General features: G+C 45.6%; 1 protein-coding gene across 5 annotated transcripts in view; it reads left to right on the forward strand.

The window, feature by feature from the left end:
* SMURF1 (SMAD specific E3 ubiquitin protein ligase 1) overlaps positions 1-17,985 on the forward strand; it is a 94,222-nt gene that overhangs the window by 70,549 nt on the left and 5,688 nt on the right. For 2 of the 5 annotated variants that reach the window (XM_081298555.1, XM_081298556.1), the window contains exons 4-16: positions 1,044-1,177; positions 1,331-1,396; positions 2,601-2,676; positions 4,148-4,389; positions 5,113-5,197; positions 6,302-6,448; positions 7,442-7,640; positions 9,195-9,298; positions 13,020-13,134; positions 14,243-14,421; positions 15,452-15,589; positions 16,254-16,374; positions 17,304-17,505. In XM_081298555.1, coding sequence (XP_081154681.1) covers positions 1,044-1,177; positions 1,331-1,396; positions 2,601-2,676; positions 4,148-4,389; positions 5,113-5,197; positions 6,302-6,448; positions 7,442-7,640; positions 9,195-9,298; positions 13,020-13,134; positions 14,243-14,421; positions 15,452-15,589; positions 16,254-16,374; positions 17,304-17,505 — 1,808 coding nt within the window. The remainder of the gene's footprint in view (positions 1-1,043; positions 1,178-1,330; positions 1,397-2,600; positions 2,677-4,147; positions 4,390-5,112; positions 5,198-6,301; positions 6,449-7,441; positions 7,641-9,194; positions 9,299-13,019; positions 13,135-14,242; positions 14,422-15,451; positions 15,590-16,253; positions 16,375-17,303; positions 17,506-17,985) is intronic. The other 3 variants (XM_081298558.1, XM_081298557.1, XM_081298559.1) reach the window with 3 other exon arrangements.

Raw genomic sequence — 17,985 nt, forward strand, 5'->3', positions numbered from 1 at the left:
TAGTTGTAGTTTTTAACCTAAAAAAAAATGCATTATTAGGATCACACAGTTCTGTTGATTTTAAAAACATTTTGCTTTCTTAATACAGAGAAATTTTCTGCAGAATAAAATTTAGTTTTGCATAATCCAACGTATATAAGCCCATGATCAAACATATATAAGCAGACAATTTTGTATATTCATTCAAGAATGGAATTGCACTTTGAAGATCACTATTTTATATGTACCTGTGTTTGCGTTTTCATTAAAGTGACCGACCACCATGGTACACGCCTATAATCTTAGAGACTTGGGAGGATGAGGCAGGAGGATCATGAGTTCAAAGGCAGCCTCAGCAATTATTGAAGCCCTAAGCAACTCAGTGAAAATCTGTCTCTAAATAAAATATAAAAAAGGGCTTGGGGGTATGGCTCGGTGGTTAAGCGCCCCTGGGTTCAATCCCTAGTACCCAAAAGAAAGTTTCATCAAAGTAATACTGATTATTTTTTTTTTAATTAGCAAATTGTACTGTGTATATTTGGGTCAGATTTTTAGTAGTAGTTATATCCTAAAGTTTAGTTTCAGTTACTTGAAGGATCCAGAAATGACTTGGAAAGTGATTGTCACCTCTTGTCCTGAAAGTTGGTCTCTATAGTTGACTCACACTGAGAATGAGGGGGACTTTCATGTCTTAGTGTGCTTTTTGTATACTTTTGGTAGTTTATAAGGAGTGCCTTGTTACGAACTAGTTTTATTTGTTATGCCCAATTGGTGAGTACCTTTGAACATGTCACTGTCCTATGGAAGTATTAGAATACAGTGAACCTCTTTTATAGCATTATAGGAACATAGGGTAATCTATACCTGCTTCTCGCATAACTGGGCATGATCTTTCCCCCCAGCTTCTTATAGTTAGTAGTGGGTATATTTATCGAATATCTGTCACATGCAGGCTATAGAGTCAGCTTTATTTTATAAGAATCCTTAAATCAATCACATAAAATTTCAATGGTATTATCATAATTCAGAAATACAATTAAAACAAGTTTGCATTTTCTTTTCAGATACGTTGGGAAAACAGATTCTATAACCATCAGCGTATGGAACCACAAGAAAATTCACAAGAAACAGGGAGCTGGCTTCCTGGGTTGCGTGCGGCTGCTCTCCAATGCCATCAGCAGATTAAAAGATACTGGCTGTAAGAACCAAATGCTCTTCTGCCTCTTATTGCAACTGAAGAAAGCTTAGGAGGCATCTTTTTTTTTTTTTTTTTTTTGAATGCTGAATACAGAATTCCTGCCTCCCCCTAGTTAACGTTCCTTGGGTTAAGTTTTGAATTGTTTGTTTGCAGACCAGCGTTTGGATCTATGCAAACTAAATCCCTCAGATACTGATGCAGTTCGTGGCCAAATAGTGGGTAAGAACTTTCTCGTCTGTATAAAGAGATGCTCTTACAGAACATAACACTCAGCTTGTCCTCAGAGGAGCACACGTAGGCATTGACGTACTTCTAAGGACAGACCATATATGGGCCATCTCTGAAAGGTTGTATCGTGTGTGGTGTTGTTTATTTTATCAAACTGCCTTCATCCTATTGTTTACACATGTACAGAAAGATTTGGGGTTATAATTTTAAATGTCATTCTGATCATTACAATAGTGGATAATTAATATGTCATTGTATAATTCAAGGATTGAGAATGGTGGCCACATATGCAAGAACTGGGGCCATAGTTTCTTCGAGAAGCCCCCCCCCTTATATGTAAAAATCAAAGAGGATTTGTGATGAATTTCATATATAATGTAAATTATAAAGTCAAGGATCAGATTATGTGGAGAGAAAGATTTAAATGTGCTAATGCTACAGTGTTGACTCTTGGCATTCTGTAGGAAGTGATTTATCTCTTAAGAAGCTTATTCTATTACATACCCTATTTTTATCAGTATTTTAGGTAAGGCTGGTGTTGACTGTTTGCATTTGCAAGGAATCAAAGAAAATGGTCTCACAGCAGCAGAGTGACTTTATGACTCCTGTCTTCTGGGTTTTGTCTTAGGTAGACTTGAGCCAAGTCTAATGAACAGTGCATACACGTTCCGAACATGATCATAATGAAAAAGTTCTCACTTAACTGCTTTTCCATTTGCAATTTTTTCCTTTATTTGGGGGAGGGATGTGCCAGGGGGGAAACAACTGAAAACAACTTCATAGATGTTGTGTTGTTCATAGTAAAGCAAGAGTGTAAATACTGAGGTCTAAATTTTGCAAATAATGAAAGCGCGTTGTCCTTATTAAACATGAGTCATAATTCCCTTAATGGATAAAGTGCGTTAAAGGAACTGAATTTTGCGTTGTTACTTTATGGAGAACTTAAGAACCCCATCACCTTTTCTGCTGTACATTTTCAGGGACTGTCCAGATGGCATGTGGTGTATGCAGCTACTAGAGTAAAATCCGGCATATTGAAAGCACAGGGCTGTGTGTGTGTGTGTATATACACATGCCTTGTTTTTTTTTTTTTTTTTTGCTATGGTATCTAAATTATAAAGTTGCAATGGCACTTTGTACTACCGTTGTATAAAACACCACTGGTTTTAATGAAGGCTGTTCTTCTCTGTTTTAGTCAGTTTACAGACACGAGACAGAATAGGCACTGGAGGGTCGGTGGTGGACTGCAGAGGACTGTTAGAAAATGAAGGGTACGTATGACCGTGGTGTCACCAGCCAAGCTCTCTGCTCCCATAGGCTCTCAGCCTGCAGGAAGGGAACCTTCCTCTTTTATGTCACTGTGCTAGACACAGCTTTTGGGAAAAAACTATGATCCAACTGACTTGTTGCTGGAGTTGTGCCCCGAAAACTCAGGATCCAACTTGGGAGCCTCCGTCTGGCCAAAGAAGGGACAGTTTGAGCATCAATAAGAATTATAACTACGATGAATCAAAACATATCAAATCTATTAAAGATTCGTGAGTTCACACTTGACACTAAGGGGGAACCTAAAACACACACACACACAAAAAAAACCACCCAAAATATTTAAAAACTCATTAGTCACTGTCACAATTTTCCTATCCCCTGTCAATTAACAGACATAGGCAACAATCATCAGTAGTTTCTGACAATATCACAAAGGAGAGATGATCTCACATTAACATACCTCTTGGAAACACAGGGGACAGGGAATGTGTCACTCTGTCCTGAGGAAATGCAATAAGCAAATCCAGAGTGGACATTCTGTAGGGCAGACAGCCCAAGGTCTTCAGATATCCTGCAAGAAAAAAGGAGGGAAGGAGAACCTATAAATTAATGATAAAAAGAGACATAGAGACATTGGTACTAAATGCAGCATGAGGACTTTGGATCCTGATTTGAGACAATTGAAGAAATTTGAATGCGGGTGTTTGATTTTTTTTCAAAATTAACGTGTAATCATGATAATGGAAAAAGTCCTTACCTTTGAGAGGTGTATGCCGAAATATTTAAGGATGAAATGATAAAACATTAGAGGGGAGGAATCAGAGAGCATCCCAGAGATGGCTGTTGTCACTGGTTGATGGACATGGAGTTGGGGGGAAGGGGGGAGAGGGGACTCATAGTTCTAGTCTCTCAATTTGTGTATATATTTGAAATTTTTCAATATAAGAGGTTTTTTTTTTTTTCTCAAGTACTTATAAGGGAAAATAGCCTCTTAAGGTAAATTGTCTTCAAAATTGCCCAGGGGGTAAAAATTTATATTTAAAAAGCACTTAGAATCATTGCAGTATTTTATGTAACCAGGAATTCCATTAGAGAATAAAATAACAAGCGAAATGGAGAATTTAGATTTGATTTTAAACCCAGAAAAATGCTATCTCATTCCACAGGCTCCTTATAGTGCAAAGTAGTTTTTTTCCCCCCATCATTCAGCTCTACCGTAAGCTGCACTGTATGGGTGGCCCTGGTGGCACTTTCAATGTGGCTCCTTTTGGCCTCCTGTTCTTTTGAAAGAGTCTGCCCTGTTTAATTAGGACATGATGGAGTGTGTAAAACTCAGCACTCGGGGTGCTCTCTCTCAATTATTAAAAGAAAGGAGAATCCACACGTGTGACAGTATTGGGTGGAATTTGAAGGCCCAAGTTTCGTGACACTGCCACAGGGTTCCCACACCTGTTGTGCCTTTCTTCCTTCCAGAACCGTGTATGAAGACTCTGGACCTGGGAGGCCGCTCAGCTGCTTCATGGAGGAACCGGCCCCTTACTCGGATGGTACTGGTGCTGCCGCAGGTGGAGGGAACTGCAGGTTTGCAGAGTCCCCAAGTCAAGATCAAAGGCTTCAGGCACAACGACTTAGAAATCCAGAAGTCCGAGGTTCACTACAGACGCCCCAGAACCGTCCACATGGCCACCAGTCACCAGAACTGCCTGAAGGCTATGGTGAGAGGACACTGCCACATCCCTCATATTGAGTTCCTGCGGGAGCTCTGCTTTTGCAAGTGTTAACGTGGCTATGCCACTCGGTGGCTGTGGCCGTGTAAAGACCTCTGGGAAAGAGGTATGAGTATGGCTGACAGGGAGTTCTCAGTAGTCGCTCTGGTCTCTCAGTTTAGAAACTGTCTGGAAATTTTAGGCACATTAATGCCAAAGAGAACCCAGGCATTGTGTAAATAGATGAGGAATCAGCTGTGATCTGTGACTGGAGCATGGGAAGGACAGCAGGGGGTCAAGGGCAAGAAGAAGGGATCCCTTGACCACCCCATGAAGAGGACAGACGTGAAGGGGGATGTAGTTTAGGCTTGGCAGATTATCCAGAAGCAAGATTATCCAGAACCTAAACCACTTGCTTAACAAAAACCAGCTTGAAAGCGAGAGCTCCTCGTCCTGTGCGCACACAGAGAAAAATGAATGTGAAAGGTCATTCTCAAGGTGGCAGAGAAGTGGCAGATGTGCATAAAGGCCGGTCCTCCAGCTGATGGCTCAGCAAGAGGAGTAAGACCCACCCAGATGTTGAGACATCCTCAACATCCTTTCAGGTCCTTTCCCAGTAAAGTTAAAGAATGGTGAAAGGAAGTGTAGAATTGCCATGAACGGACTAGAGGACAGAGTGACCACTCCGTGGAGTTGGACTTTTCTAATTCTATCCCCTAATTTCTTATGCAGAACAGAGAACGACAGTGCAAGGACAAGTTTACTTTTTGCACACACAGACTGGAGTTAGCACATGGCATGACCCCCGGATACCCAGGTAGGTTTGCTAAAATGCACACCATCCAAGCTGGTCTTCCAGCGGTTGCCGTGCATAGCCAGTCTCCTTCCAGATGGGTTGCTATCAGTTTAAACTAAAAATAGGGATGAGTGAAATGAGTACTCCTTCAATAAGTTGGGTGTGGAGTGAATGGGATGTATTCGAAACGAGGTTGACTTGAGTTGGTGATTGTCGAAGTGGGCTCATTGGCGATTTCATTATGGTCCCTCTCAACTTTCTTATATGCTTAAAATGTTCTACAATAAGTTGAAGAAGAAATATAAAGACTCTCTTACCCCTTTTCTCTTCTGCTTTATTATTCCTCTTGCTTATTCCCTGAGGGCCCATTCGGGGGAGATGAAGCTTTTCTGTATGAATCCCTTCTACCAGGCCATACAGCTGAGCCTAGGTCCGAGCTCCTTTCCCCAACATGCTCCACAACAGAGTTGAGTTTCTTTTTTAAAATAGCATTACTACCTAATAAGATTTTTTGGTAATGTTTATTTCCTTTTTATGCATAATTTGTTTCACCTGAGAATAAGCTTCCTGTCTTTGATTTTCCAAGTCTATATTGATTTTATGATTCAGTATCTATAATTACAATGGAAATATTACCTGCAAATGAATGAGGTTTCTCTCCAGTACTCGCTGTAGGAAATGATAGGCTTTTGTGGTAATTACAAAAGCATCTCCATCAGAAATGCTGTGCCCCCTGCCCCCCATCTTCTGTGGCTTGTATTGAGGTGATTCATCAAGAGCCTAGAAGGGAGACCACTTGCTTAACAAAAACAGCTTGAAAGCAAAACTACTGGTCCCATGCAGCTGCTCAGAATCTCGAGTTTTCCAGTACACATTGTACTTGACCTTGAAACCCGGGCCCCCCCCCCCCGCCCCCCCCCCCCCAGCCCTCTGGGAGCCTTTCAGTGAAGAAACCTTTCTGACTAGGAGCATTTGATTCAGCTTGTGAATGCGGTAGCTTTGTGACAGCTCTCAGATCCCCCTGACTCTGCTGGTCTCTCTAAGAAGTGGTGTTCCTGGGGTAGGCCTGGTCTTCCTTCTCTGAACTCAGTTGGATAAACCTCCCTGTTTCTTCCATTTTGGTAGAGACCTTAACAGTGTGAATTGTGATGAACTCGGACCACTGCCACCAGGTTGGGAAGTCAGAAGTACAGTTTCTGGGAGGATATATTTTGTAGATCATAATAACCGAACAACCCAGTTTACAGATCCAAGGTTACACCACATCATGAAGTAAGACTTTCTAAAAAATCTTTGTTGACCTCTTCATTTACAACTGAATGTTTTCTTCCATTCACACTTTTCTTGATTTATTTACTGCATTGTTTGTTGGACAATAACCATGAGCAAAATAGGGTAAAATATTTGATGAACATAATTTTAAATTCTTAAATTAGCGTGGACACTACTGAGGCCATATTTTGTTGCTGCTCTTTTTCTATATGCAATCTGAATAAAAGTCACCAGGATGACAATACTCAGCAGCTTCGTTAACAAAGCTTCAGCACGAGGTGCTCTAATGGCAGGCCTGGCCCAGAGAATGAGGAGTAGAGAAATGAGTTTGGGGTTGACCTTGTGTTCCACATTCAGTGTTACAGATTTGTGATGTCCTCAGGACAAAACATCACACTTTGCTCTCCTAAGTGGCAGCTGACACTAGTGGCAGAACTTGAACAAGGCAGATGCCACTTTGTCACTCCATGGGTCCTACTGCTTTGATTTTACTGATACTTTGCCCTTAACGAGCAGGTTTAAGAATCCCTAGGCAGTTGAAAGAAGGGATGCTTAGCATTGGATTTCACTGAGTTGTTTGCTCTTGTATGTGTGGCCGCCCTCCGGGATTATCTCCTTTAAATAAAAATTCCCATCAACTTGGTTTCATTCTGACTACTGAGGTGCCGCTAGCTGTGTGCTGACTCATCATTATGTAGTAGATGCAAGATAAACGAGAGCAATTTCTATTTCTGTTTGTAGCAACAATGTGCAAGATAAACAATTGCTTGGAATTGGGGAATCTCCTTTATTGTGCCCTAGACCTATATTGAGGTGGATGGTGGCCACCACCAGTTGTTGCACATCTTAGTACCTTGTTATGTCACCAGAAAAAAGAACTCTACCTGAAGTTGCATAACAAGTTTTTCTTGGTCCCTGCCACATGCGGGGGCCTTGCTTGGAGCTCCTGGCCTTTGCTTGTGGTGTGACTCGGCTCATTTTCTTCTCCTCCAGTCACCAGTGCCAACTAAAGGAGCCCAGCCAGCCACCGCCACTGCCCAGTGAAGGCTCTGTGGAGGATGAGGAGCTTCCTGCCCAGAGATACGAAAGAGACCTAGTCCAGAAACTCAAAGTTCTCAGACACGAGCTGTCACTGCAGCAACCTCAGGCTGGCCATTGTCGCATTGAAGTTTCTAGAGAAGAAATATTTGAGGTACAGAATTCATCAGGTGTAGATGGTCAGCCCTGGGGATAAGCAGGGTGATGTGGGCTCCTTGGTTTTAAGTGAACTGACCTGTGGGCGGTTTTCCCTCTTAAGTGAGCTCTGCTTTCTGGTTAGTATTTCAGGTATCGATTCTGTTGCTCGGTGAAATTCAGGGCTTCTCAGGACCAAGGCCTATGTGGAGAGAGGGACTATATTTCCTCAGATGCTAACAGTTGAAAAGCTCGATAGCTGGCCTCTGGGGTGAAAGCCTAGAAATAGGTGCAGAAGCTAGCCCTCCGCTGCCTTGGGGTGCCTCTCTGTGTTGTGCAGATCACATGCTCTCAGTCTGTTTTCCTCATACCCAGCTGCTCTGACCCCTGCTGCTTTGTATGGGGCTCCATCTAAGAGCATTTCCTTCTCAGAGAAGCTTGGTGGCCGGGGGTCTCCCTGTCATTTCCTCTGGTCACAGGAAGATCAGACAGTTCCTGGGAAGGGCATCATCAGAGTCCCTAAAGAGACAGGACCCTTTTCTCAGGAAAGAGGATCATGAGGCCAAAGCTCACCTGGCTTTGGGTCATCTCTCAAAACAGTAGGGACAGTGGCCCAAAATGACCAAATGAGACCATTCAAGAAGTGCACATAGCTCCTCTCTGGGCTCTGGCAGCTGAGGGAGGCCCTGGAGTGCGAGACCCACCACTGTGGGGGGCGTGCACCTTGCCCTGGGGGAGAGCATGGCAGGAGAAGGCCAGGTGTGGGCGGGACACTGGTGCAGCAGTGCTGGAAGAGTTGGGGGACTGCAGCGACCTCCTGCCCACCGAGCCACCTGCAGTGATTGCCTGGAGTGGGAAAGACCTGAATCACTGCTTCCAGCTGCTGCTCACTGGCACCCCTGTGCCTCCTGGGATGGGTAGAGTTTGAACAGCGCTGCACTCAAGGCATGAAGAGATTCTAAGTGCTCCTTCACCAAGAGTCGGTGCCAATAGCTAGCCACTTGCAGTCTGCGAGCCGAGTGTGAGGGACCACGATGCTGTGACCTCACAGGGTCTGTGCTGGGGGAAAGCTGCTTTTTGTCTGTCTTAAACCCTTTCTACCTTTTTCACTCTGGGAAATCACGTGTGATTTTTCACTTAAAACAGGCCCAGAATTCTTGGAACATCCAGACTCAGTGACATCTTCATTTGGGTTAAAGTACATAAATTTTTATAGGGCACATTAAAATTAATTTATGTAGAGACAAATCAGCCCTAATGAGGACATTTGTCCTTAAATTCTTAGTGATTATGCTGACCACACATTTAGGTGTTCCCTGGACTGTGTGTGTTTGCTGTTTCTGGAGGGAGAAGCTGTGGCAGAGGAGATGGAATGTGCTAGACACAATGGCGGGGCCCTGCCGTAGCAACCAGAGGAGACTTGGGGGTCAATGGCTGCTCCGTTAACCATGACCTCTGGTCTTTTAGTACCTTTAAGAATCAAGAAAGAAAAAAATAGTAAACCAAAAATAAAAAAATTTAAAAAAAAAAGCAGAGGCTTTCTTTCTCAACCTGCCATATTGGTGATACTTAGGAGTCCTATCGTCAGATCATGAAGATGCGCCCCAAGGACCTGAAGAAGCGACTCATGGTGAAGTTCCGTGGGGAGGAGGGCTTGGACTACGGTGGAGTGGCGCGGTGAGTGGCTGTCGGTGTGACTGCAGCCCTAGCTACAGAGAGGGTGGCATGCCACTACCCAGTGCCTGGGCAGGTCCCTGGGGCTTCCCCTGCTGGCCACAGCTGGCTGTCTGCGAAAGGCATCAGAGCACAGGTCACTTCAGTAGAGCTAGAATTAAATTCGCCCTCTTCAGCTCAGGTGTCTGAATCTGAGCAGGGGGGCATGTCCGTTGCATTTGTATCATAGAACTTTTGTAAAATACAATTTGGGTGAAAATAATTCAAGCAAATCATTAAACACACACACACACACACACATACACACACAGAACAGGATAAAAGAGCAAAAATCCACTTCCTGTCCAACCTCTCGTCTCACCTTGGAGACACCTGCTTCACTCTTGGCTTTTTTAACTGATTCTTCTAAAAGGCATCTTCGTATCACTTGGTGGACCAAGTTCAGACTGTTATGCTCTGTGCCCAGAGGCACAGTCCCTTCCTTGGTGGCAAGGGCTTCATTGCGTGCTCTCACCTCCCAGTTTAGTAACATCGATCTTTCTAGTCTGCCATGATCTGTCCTGGGCACTGTATGTAATGGGCTCGCACCTTTGTTTTTTGGATCATCACTTAGAAACACACTCTTTTGGCCTCTCATTTTCACTTCCCTCAGCCTTCCCTCTCCCTTAAATTCCGTCATCTGTGTGTTACATTTCTATCGTCCATGTTCAAATTTACATTCTTTCTTTAATCAAAAATTTAGTTTCTTGTTCTTATCTGCATAATAATTATAAGGGTTAAAATCAATTCTGTTAATATTATGATAATGTAACTATTGTTCACCAAGGGGTTAAACAGTCTTCTATAATTCACCTTCTTAAACAGATTTTAATTTTTCAAAGAATTTCTCCTTTTTAAGGCTTTATTTGTCTTTATTACCCCTTTAAATTTAAAAATCCTTCAGGGGATGGGCACAATGGCACATGCCTGTAATCCCAGTAGGAGGCTGAGACAGGAGGATCACACGTTTGAGGCCAGACTAGGCATTTAGTAAGACCTTGTCTCAAAATAAAAAATAAAAAGGATTGGGGGTGTGGCTCAGTGATGGAACAGCACTATGTTCAATGACCAGTCCCCTGCCCCGCCTGAAAAACATCTCAGGACAGTGTCACATGTTGTGTCCTTTGACATCCTCCTTCCCTTCTCTTCCCTGCCCTTGTCTGTCTTAGAGGTCTCTGTGCGGTCTGTCATTGATGCACCAGGCCTCCTTCTGCCCAGTCATTGGGATGACCACCACTCTTCTGCCATGGTTTGAGGTTTCCTCCCTCAGCTTAGTCCCTGTATCACTGCCACCACCTGAGGGCACATTGTGTGATGTCTCTTGCCTGCAGCTCCCAGCAGACATGACCTGCACTCAGCAAGGGGTGTCAGCCTGCATCCCCCATTCCTAGAGCAGCTGCTGACGCTAGCGCACTCACCTCTCCATCTCCATTCCTGCTGCAGGAATGGCTGCACCTCTCTTTAGGTTTCTCTCCTCCAGTTTCTTGCTTCAGTCTTTCAGAATTGCCCGTTACCTGGATATTGGCTCCTAGCCTGATCCTCTGTGTGTCTCATCTTTTTTCTTTCCCGTGTCTTTCTCCCACCCACCCCCTTTTCTGGAAGATTTCTTTTTTTTTTCTTTTTTTTTTATTGATTGTTCACAACATTACAAAGCTCTTGACATATCATATTTCATACATTAGATTGAAGTGTGTTATGAACTCCCAATTTTTACCCCAAATGCAGATTGCAGAATCACGTCGGTTACACATCCACAATTTTACATAATGCCCTATTAGTAACTGTTGTATTCTGCTACCTTTCCTATCCCCTACTATCCCCCCTCCCCTTCCCTCACATCTTTTCTCTCTACCCCATCTACTGTAATTCATTTCTCTCCTTGTTTATTTTCCCATTCCCCTCACAACCTCTTATATATAATTTTGTATAGCAATGAGGGTCTCCCTTCATTCTGGAAGATTACTTTAACTTGTCTTCCAGTGCTTCAAAAAATTTGGTCTTGATTTTTAAAATCACCACAGCATAATCATCTATTGAACTCCATGGTGATCAAATAGAAAACAAAAGAATGAAGCTAGTATACGTCACATGATTGCATCTTCTCCTGGGAGCTCCCCGTGATTTGTATGCCGCTGTAGGAACTGTATCTGCTTGCCAGCCAGCAGAGACTGGCCTCCTCCCGCGTGCTGGGTACTAGAGACGCAGCAGAGCAAACCAGGCCTCCTCTGCACTTGCGCACTCCTCCCTCACGAATTAGTTAAAGAATTATGCACGTGAATATAAACCCACAACTGGCCAGGCTGGGGGGGAAGCTGGGTGGGAGAGCTTCATGCCTCTGCCATGTTTTGGTCTGACCATTTTTTAATCTTTTCCCAATTTTCTTGCACAGATGATTTTTTTATTTGTGCTTATTCCTTCCTATTCTGTCTCATTTCTGTCTTTTCTGTTTGGAAGAGTAAGAAATGCCAGAATAAAATTGGGGGCTGGTGTCTTAATGAGGCTTATCTGAGAGTTTGAAGAAAAGGATAAGTGGCTGGGACCGGCTTCAGACCTGCAACGGTGTCTGTGCCCCCCAGCCCCCATTCCCAGGTGCAGAGTGACCCAACCACAGCGATTGGATCACACAGCTTCTATCTAAAGTGCTTTGTTTGTTTGACTGGTTTTGATTTTGGTTTTTATTTTAAACAATAAAATAATTCCAACATTAAAGGAATTCAGCAAAGATTCTAACTCATATATCCCATCCAGATTTAAAACTCTTAAAATTTTAAAGATTTTAAAATATATAACTAGTTTTATAAGGAACCAAAGTGATAGATGTTTGTCGTTTAAAAAATAAATAAATAAAAAGAAGAAAGAAAAGAAAAAGAACTGAACAGAAAATTGCAAAGGGAAAACATCATTCTTTTTTTTTTTTTTTTTTGTACTGGGGATTGAACTCAGGCGTGCTTAACCACTGAGCCACATCCCCAGCCCCCTTTTTTATATTTTATTTGGAGACAGAGTCTTGTTTAGTTGCTTAGAGCCTCACTAAGTTGCTGAGGTTGGCTTTGAACTCTTGACTGAGCCTCTGGAGCTGCTGGGATTATAGGTGCGCACCACTGTGCCCCGCAAAAGTCATTCTTGAACAACTCCTCTCCTGTTTCCCTAGACTTTGAAATGTTTTCCCCTTCTGTGAAATATTTTACTGTGGAACATTTAAAAACTAGAAATAAGTAAAAGAAAATGACCCTGATTCTTAATACTGGGGTGAACTATTGATAAAGTAGAGTCATGCTACTTTTATGGCATTTTTATCAGCTAACATCACATCATGAATGTCATCACCTGAGAGTTTGGTCTTTGCAGAGTTTTAGAGAGAACTTTAGCTTAGAGGCAGGAAAGATGACAAGTGCACTGCCGAGAATGCTATCCTCTTACGGGGACTCTAATTCTAACCTGATCAGATGCAGCTGTATCAGAGTTTTGATCACTTGGTGATGATGGGTTGCCTCGGGGCGCTCTCCTGGGTGCTTTTCTGGGTACTGTGAACTTTACTAGGCTCCTGGCCTCATCCTCAGAGCAAGTGTCCTTTCCCACTTCATGTTACCCTCTGGGCTTCCTAGGGCACAGTGAATGAATCCTTAGGATAAGATCCAAAACCAGAAATGGTAGCACCTTTGAGATGTGTTGTTGTCATTCCTAGGGAGTGGCTTTATTTGTTGTGCCATGAAATGTTGAATCCATATTATGGACTCTTCCAGTATTCCACGGACAATATTTACATGTTGCAAATCAACCCAGATTCTTCAATCAACCCTGTAAGTATCTGTGAGTAGAGGTCGGGTGTGTCACTGGAGGATTTTTAAGATGTATTTTCAGTTTCAATCTTGTCCATGGTTTACTCATGATATAGGCTTAAAGACTAAAGTAAATAAAACACGGAAAAATAGAGTGAGGACTGAGTTACAAAGGGTGATTCCCATCCTGGGTTTTTAGCCTGGGGTCATCAGTGTGTTGTTTTTGAGGAGAATACAGTGAAATCCAGCTGTTCTAATAGCAGAACATTTTATTGCCATTTGAGGGAACTCTGATTTGGTGACCATGTTGGTTGAAGGTGACGTTCTGAGAAGTGGTTTAGGAGTTGGAGAGATCCAAGCTTAGACCATGGGCCATATTCGCTACATGGGCACCATCACAAGGCCCCTGAGGGGAAGCCAGGGACCAGTTCTACTTGAGCATTCAGATGTGAAAGAACCTTTAACCAGCGTGGAAGTGTCGACTAATTTTCTGAGATAATTTTAATTCAAGCCTGAAAGTAGAATTGTGAGGTTGCCTAGTTAAAAACCAGCACAGCTCTGGTTTTGGAAAGATTCCTTTTTCTCTTGGCCATTTGTACTTATTTTCCTCCATGTCCACATCCCCCGCCACCCTCTGAGGATTTTTTTTTCTTTGCTTTTTGTGTGGGGATGGGTGGCGGGGGAGGGAGGAAAGTCACTCTTGGCTCTTCCTTTCTTTTGAGCAGATACAAGGGAAGGGGGGGGGGGCAGGGTGGCTTCCTGGGCCAGTAGGTGCACAAGGCCACTGTACTTGGCTTGCTTCTCTGCTGTCACCATGGTGACATTCTCAATTTTGGAAGAAGGGTCTTGCCTGTTCCTCTTGCACCAGCCCCGCAATTAGGCAGCAGCTCTGAGGACGGGTGCTAGACTTGAACATATAAATGTCCTGCTCATGTGTATGAAAGACATGCTCTGAATTTCAGCGACAAGCAGCCTTCATTCTATTTGGCCATGAGTATAAGCTGGGGGCAGTGGAGTCAGTGCTCAGGGCCTGTGGGACAGTCTCCCAAGAGGTTTGGAGAAAGCAGGAGGTGCCCATGTTGTAGGATCATCTTCCTAATAAACTCATGTTCTCTGCTGCCCCCTGCAGGACCATCTGTCTTATTTCCACTTTGTGGGTCGGATCATGGGTCTGGCTGTGTTCCATGGACACTACATAAATGGGGGTTTCACAGTTCCCTTCTACAAGCAGCTTCTGGGGAAACCCATCCAGCTCTCTGACCTGGAGTCAGTGGACCCAGAACTGCACAAGAGCTTGGTGTGGATTCTGTAAGTATCTGCTCACTGCTGAGCTAACTGGAAGTTCATACCTAGTCCCTGTGAGGGTGTGCTGCTGTGTCTGGGTGTGGCCATGCACACGTGTGTTTCAGGGATGGGGATGGGACTGAGGAAGAGAAGGAAAGAAGTCTCTGTACACAGCCAGAAATAACAGCAGATTAACAAGAACACTGACTGACTTTCCTTATGAGGCTTGGTCAGTTTCTCTTCATGTGCTAGTTTCTCATTGTTCCCTTGAATTACTAAGTCTAATTAAAAATGTCAATAGCCATTCCTTGCCGTGTGTGTGTGTGTGTGTGTGTGTGTGTGTGTGTGTGTAAAAGAGACCGAGACCCCACAGTGTCTCCAGTTAATATGCGGAGGTCCTCAGAAAGTATCAAAACAAAATGAACACTTAGTCCCCACTGCTTTAGAATTATCCTAAACACTCTTTAGAGTGGTGGGCACAGGAACAAAGTGACCAGTAGGCGTGGCAGGTCCCTGTGAAAGACCCAAGCCCTGGCATGGCAAGAGAGCTGCTGTGTGGAATGGCGTTGAGTCTTGGCTACCTTCTGTCTTCATAGGCTGCACCTCACAAGGGGCATGGGGGAGTTGAGAGCATCCTGTGGGGACCCCTCACTCTGCCTGTGTGTCAAGCAGTCGGGTGGATTAAAGAGCCAGTTTGCATTTTCAAGTGCTTTTTTTGCTAGAATGGATTCCTGTGTGGCTTCCTGGGTGACCTCCCTTAGACTGGGCCCCTCTTCACAATCTCTCCCTTGTCCTCCCAGACTCATTACAAAGCAGTTGGAACACAGGTCTCATAAAATCATAGAGCAAGCCACCACCCTCTTAGTCAGAAAGATGGGGACCCTGGCACTGGAGCTGTGGCTTCCAGCTCTTTCCAATGCTAGTGTTCCCCACGACTCCACAGGGCCGCGTGTCCACCAGCTGTCCCTCTGCAACCTCTGTCTTCGGTGCTCCCCTCTTTGCCGCAGGGTGGCAAAGGTCTCGCTGACACTGGCCTCGTATCCCCTTTTGACAGAGAGAACGACATCACCCCCGTGCTGGACCACACCTTCTGCGTGGAGCATAACGCTTTCGGGCGGATTCTTCAGCACGAATTGAAACCCAATGGCAGAAACGTGCCGGTCACGGAGGAGAATAAGAAGGAATATGTCCGGTAATGTCCAGGGCAAGCCTTGGTGGTGGCGGGAGGCAGGTGCCTGGAGCCGTCCTGGGCACAGCTGGGTTCATTTCAGGGGTGACATAGCTTCTTGATGCTTGAGGCTCACCTGTGCTTGACAGCACTCGTGACCAGTGTCACATGAACAGAGGTGACTCTCAGGAGCTCTCAGCTGGGGATTCTGCTAGGAGGGACCCTGATGTGGTTGGAGCTGGACTGTCAAAGGGACAGAGCCCAAGCCCGGGAGGATTTCCCTGTGACTGTCCAACTCTGGGTACAAAGGTGGTGAGCTCAGGGTAAAAGCAGTGGGCCAGGGGCTCCACGTGGGGAGCCTCAAGGGAGGCCACTCCAGCCCGGCTCCCGCCTCTTCCTCAAGGCAGATCCACACAGGAACCAGTCACTTGCTTGGAAGTTCCGAAACATGGGGCTTGTGTGGTCACATTGCTGCCGGTTTCTCACGCCGATCCTGATTTTACTGCCAAATGCACTTCTCAATGATGGCAGTTACAAATGTCTTTGACGGTGAGCAAGGCACCGTGGGGAGCCAGGCTGCCTGCACGGTCCCAGCTCGCCACACTGTCCCCTGAGCCTGTCGCTGACCGCCATGGGCCTTCTCTTGGCCCGCCTGCAGCTGCTCCTGACATGTGGGCTCCTCTTCCAGGTTGTATGTGAACTGGAGGTTCATGAGAGGGATCGAGGCCCAGTTCTTGGCGCTCCAGAAGGGCTTTAACGAACTCATCCCTCAGCACTTACTCAAGCCCTTTGACCAGAAGGAACTAGAGGTATGTGCGTGCCATGCTGCCGCCCAGTCCACAGACACCAAGTAGTCATCTGTCGGAGAGCCCAGGTGTGAATGAGGCCTCTGTGATGGTGACAGCGAGGTGTCCCCTTGGCAGCAGTGAGCCTGAATGGTTCTGGGGGAGTCGTTCAAGGTGCTTGTGATTTCTGAATCTCTGGCATGGAGACTCTGCAGCCCCTCTGGTGTGCCCCCTATTTTGTGCCAATCCTCCCACAGGAACAGCGTCTCGCTTTTTATTCTGGCTGATCACAGACTAAGAGCACAGTGTTACCATCTTCTCTGCTCACACTTTGTGGACTTGACAGAGATTCATTCATCCCTTATCCATCTCTGCCTGGTGCCAAGGGGCCCAAGCCTTCCAGATTGTCCTTTGTCTTTCGGCCACCTGTGAGAAGCCGAGAGCTTGTGAGGCAAGAGCGCCTTTGGGTGGCACAGGAGTGCTGTGGCGGGCTTGGTCAGCAAGTGAGGAGACAGCTCCTCCCTTCACCCCGTGCCACGTGCCAAGTTCCCATCCCTTCAGACCGCACTGTGGCATCTCCTCACACATTCTTGAGAGACACCACAGTGGGGCCTTGTTTTAAAGTTAGCTCCGTGGCGTGTTTCCAGAATGTTCTAGCTGCTCACTCCTCCCCACCCCAGAGCAACACCACCAGCCGGGCTGTAATCAGGTCACACTAGTAGCTGTGTGCCTTTGTCCTCAGGCTGGAAGCCAGCAGGAGGTGGCTCCACGTGTCAGGCCTGTCTGTGTGCAGCTTTCTTCTGTCCAGACATCTGTCTGGTGCATTTAGTCAGAGCTGCTTGGTGGCTTTGGAGATCAAGTTTTTAACTCCTTTCGTATATTGAGAGCCAAGGAGGCATATCATGGTTGAGGCTTATACGTTTTTGAAATGACACCTCAAAATGCTTTCCCAGTTGATAATAGGAGGCCTGGATAAGATCGACCTGAATGACTGGAAGTCCAACACGCGGCTGAAGCACTGTGTGGCCGACAGCAATATCGTCCGCTGGTTCTGGCAGGCAGTGGAGACCTTCGATGAGGAGAGGAGGGCCAGGCTGCTGCAGTTCGTGACTGGCTCCACGCGAGTCCCTCTCCAGGGCTTCAAGGCTCTGCAAGGTGACTGACGGGGAGGCAGGGCCATTGCCATGAAGTGTCTTTTGAAATGTCACCTGCTAGAGAACCCCGAGGCCAACATTCAGAGCCATGGAGGTGCACAGTTGGCACATGTAGGTCCCCATGGAGCCTTGGCAAGGCCCAGTTCCCACAGCCTCACTGTGGTCAAAAGCCAAGAGGGCCCCAGGCGGGCACCTAGGAAGAGCATTGCTGGGAGCCACCCACAGCCTCTGGCCCCACACTTGAGACTGTAAGTGACCCCTGTTTAGCCACAAAGCACATTGAGGGAAGATGGTGTCATGCTCACTCTAAGCCACTGAGGTCACTATGCAGGCCAGGGAGTTCCATAGGAAGGGTCCCCGGCTGTTGGCCTTGGGCATGTGGCCCAGTGTGTCATCTCACAGGGGTTTGAAGGGTATGTGGTGGATCTGGAAGGAGCAGGTGGAGGATTTGAACATACCGAGCTTAGCAGTTGAACTTCAG

This window comes from Spermophilus citellus (genome assembly GCF_964194105.1).
Source record: "Spermophilus citellus genome assembly, chromosome: 6".
Taxonomy (NCBI): Eukaryota; Metazoa; Chordata; class Mammalia; order Rodentia; family Sciuridae; genus Spermophilus; species Spermophilus citellus.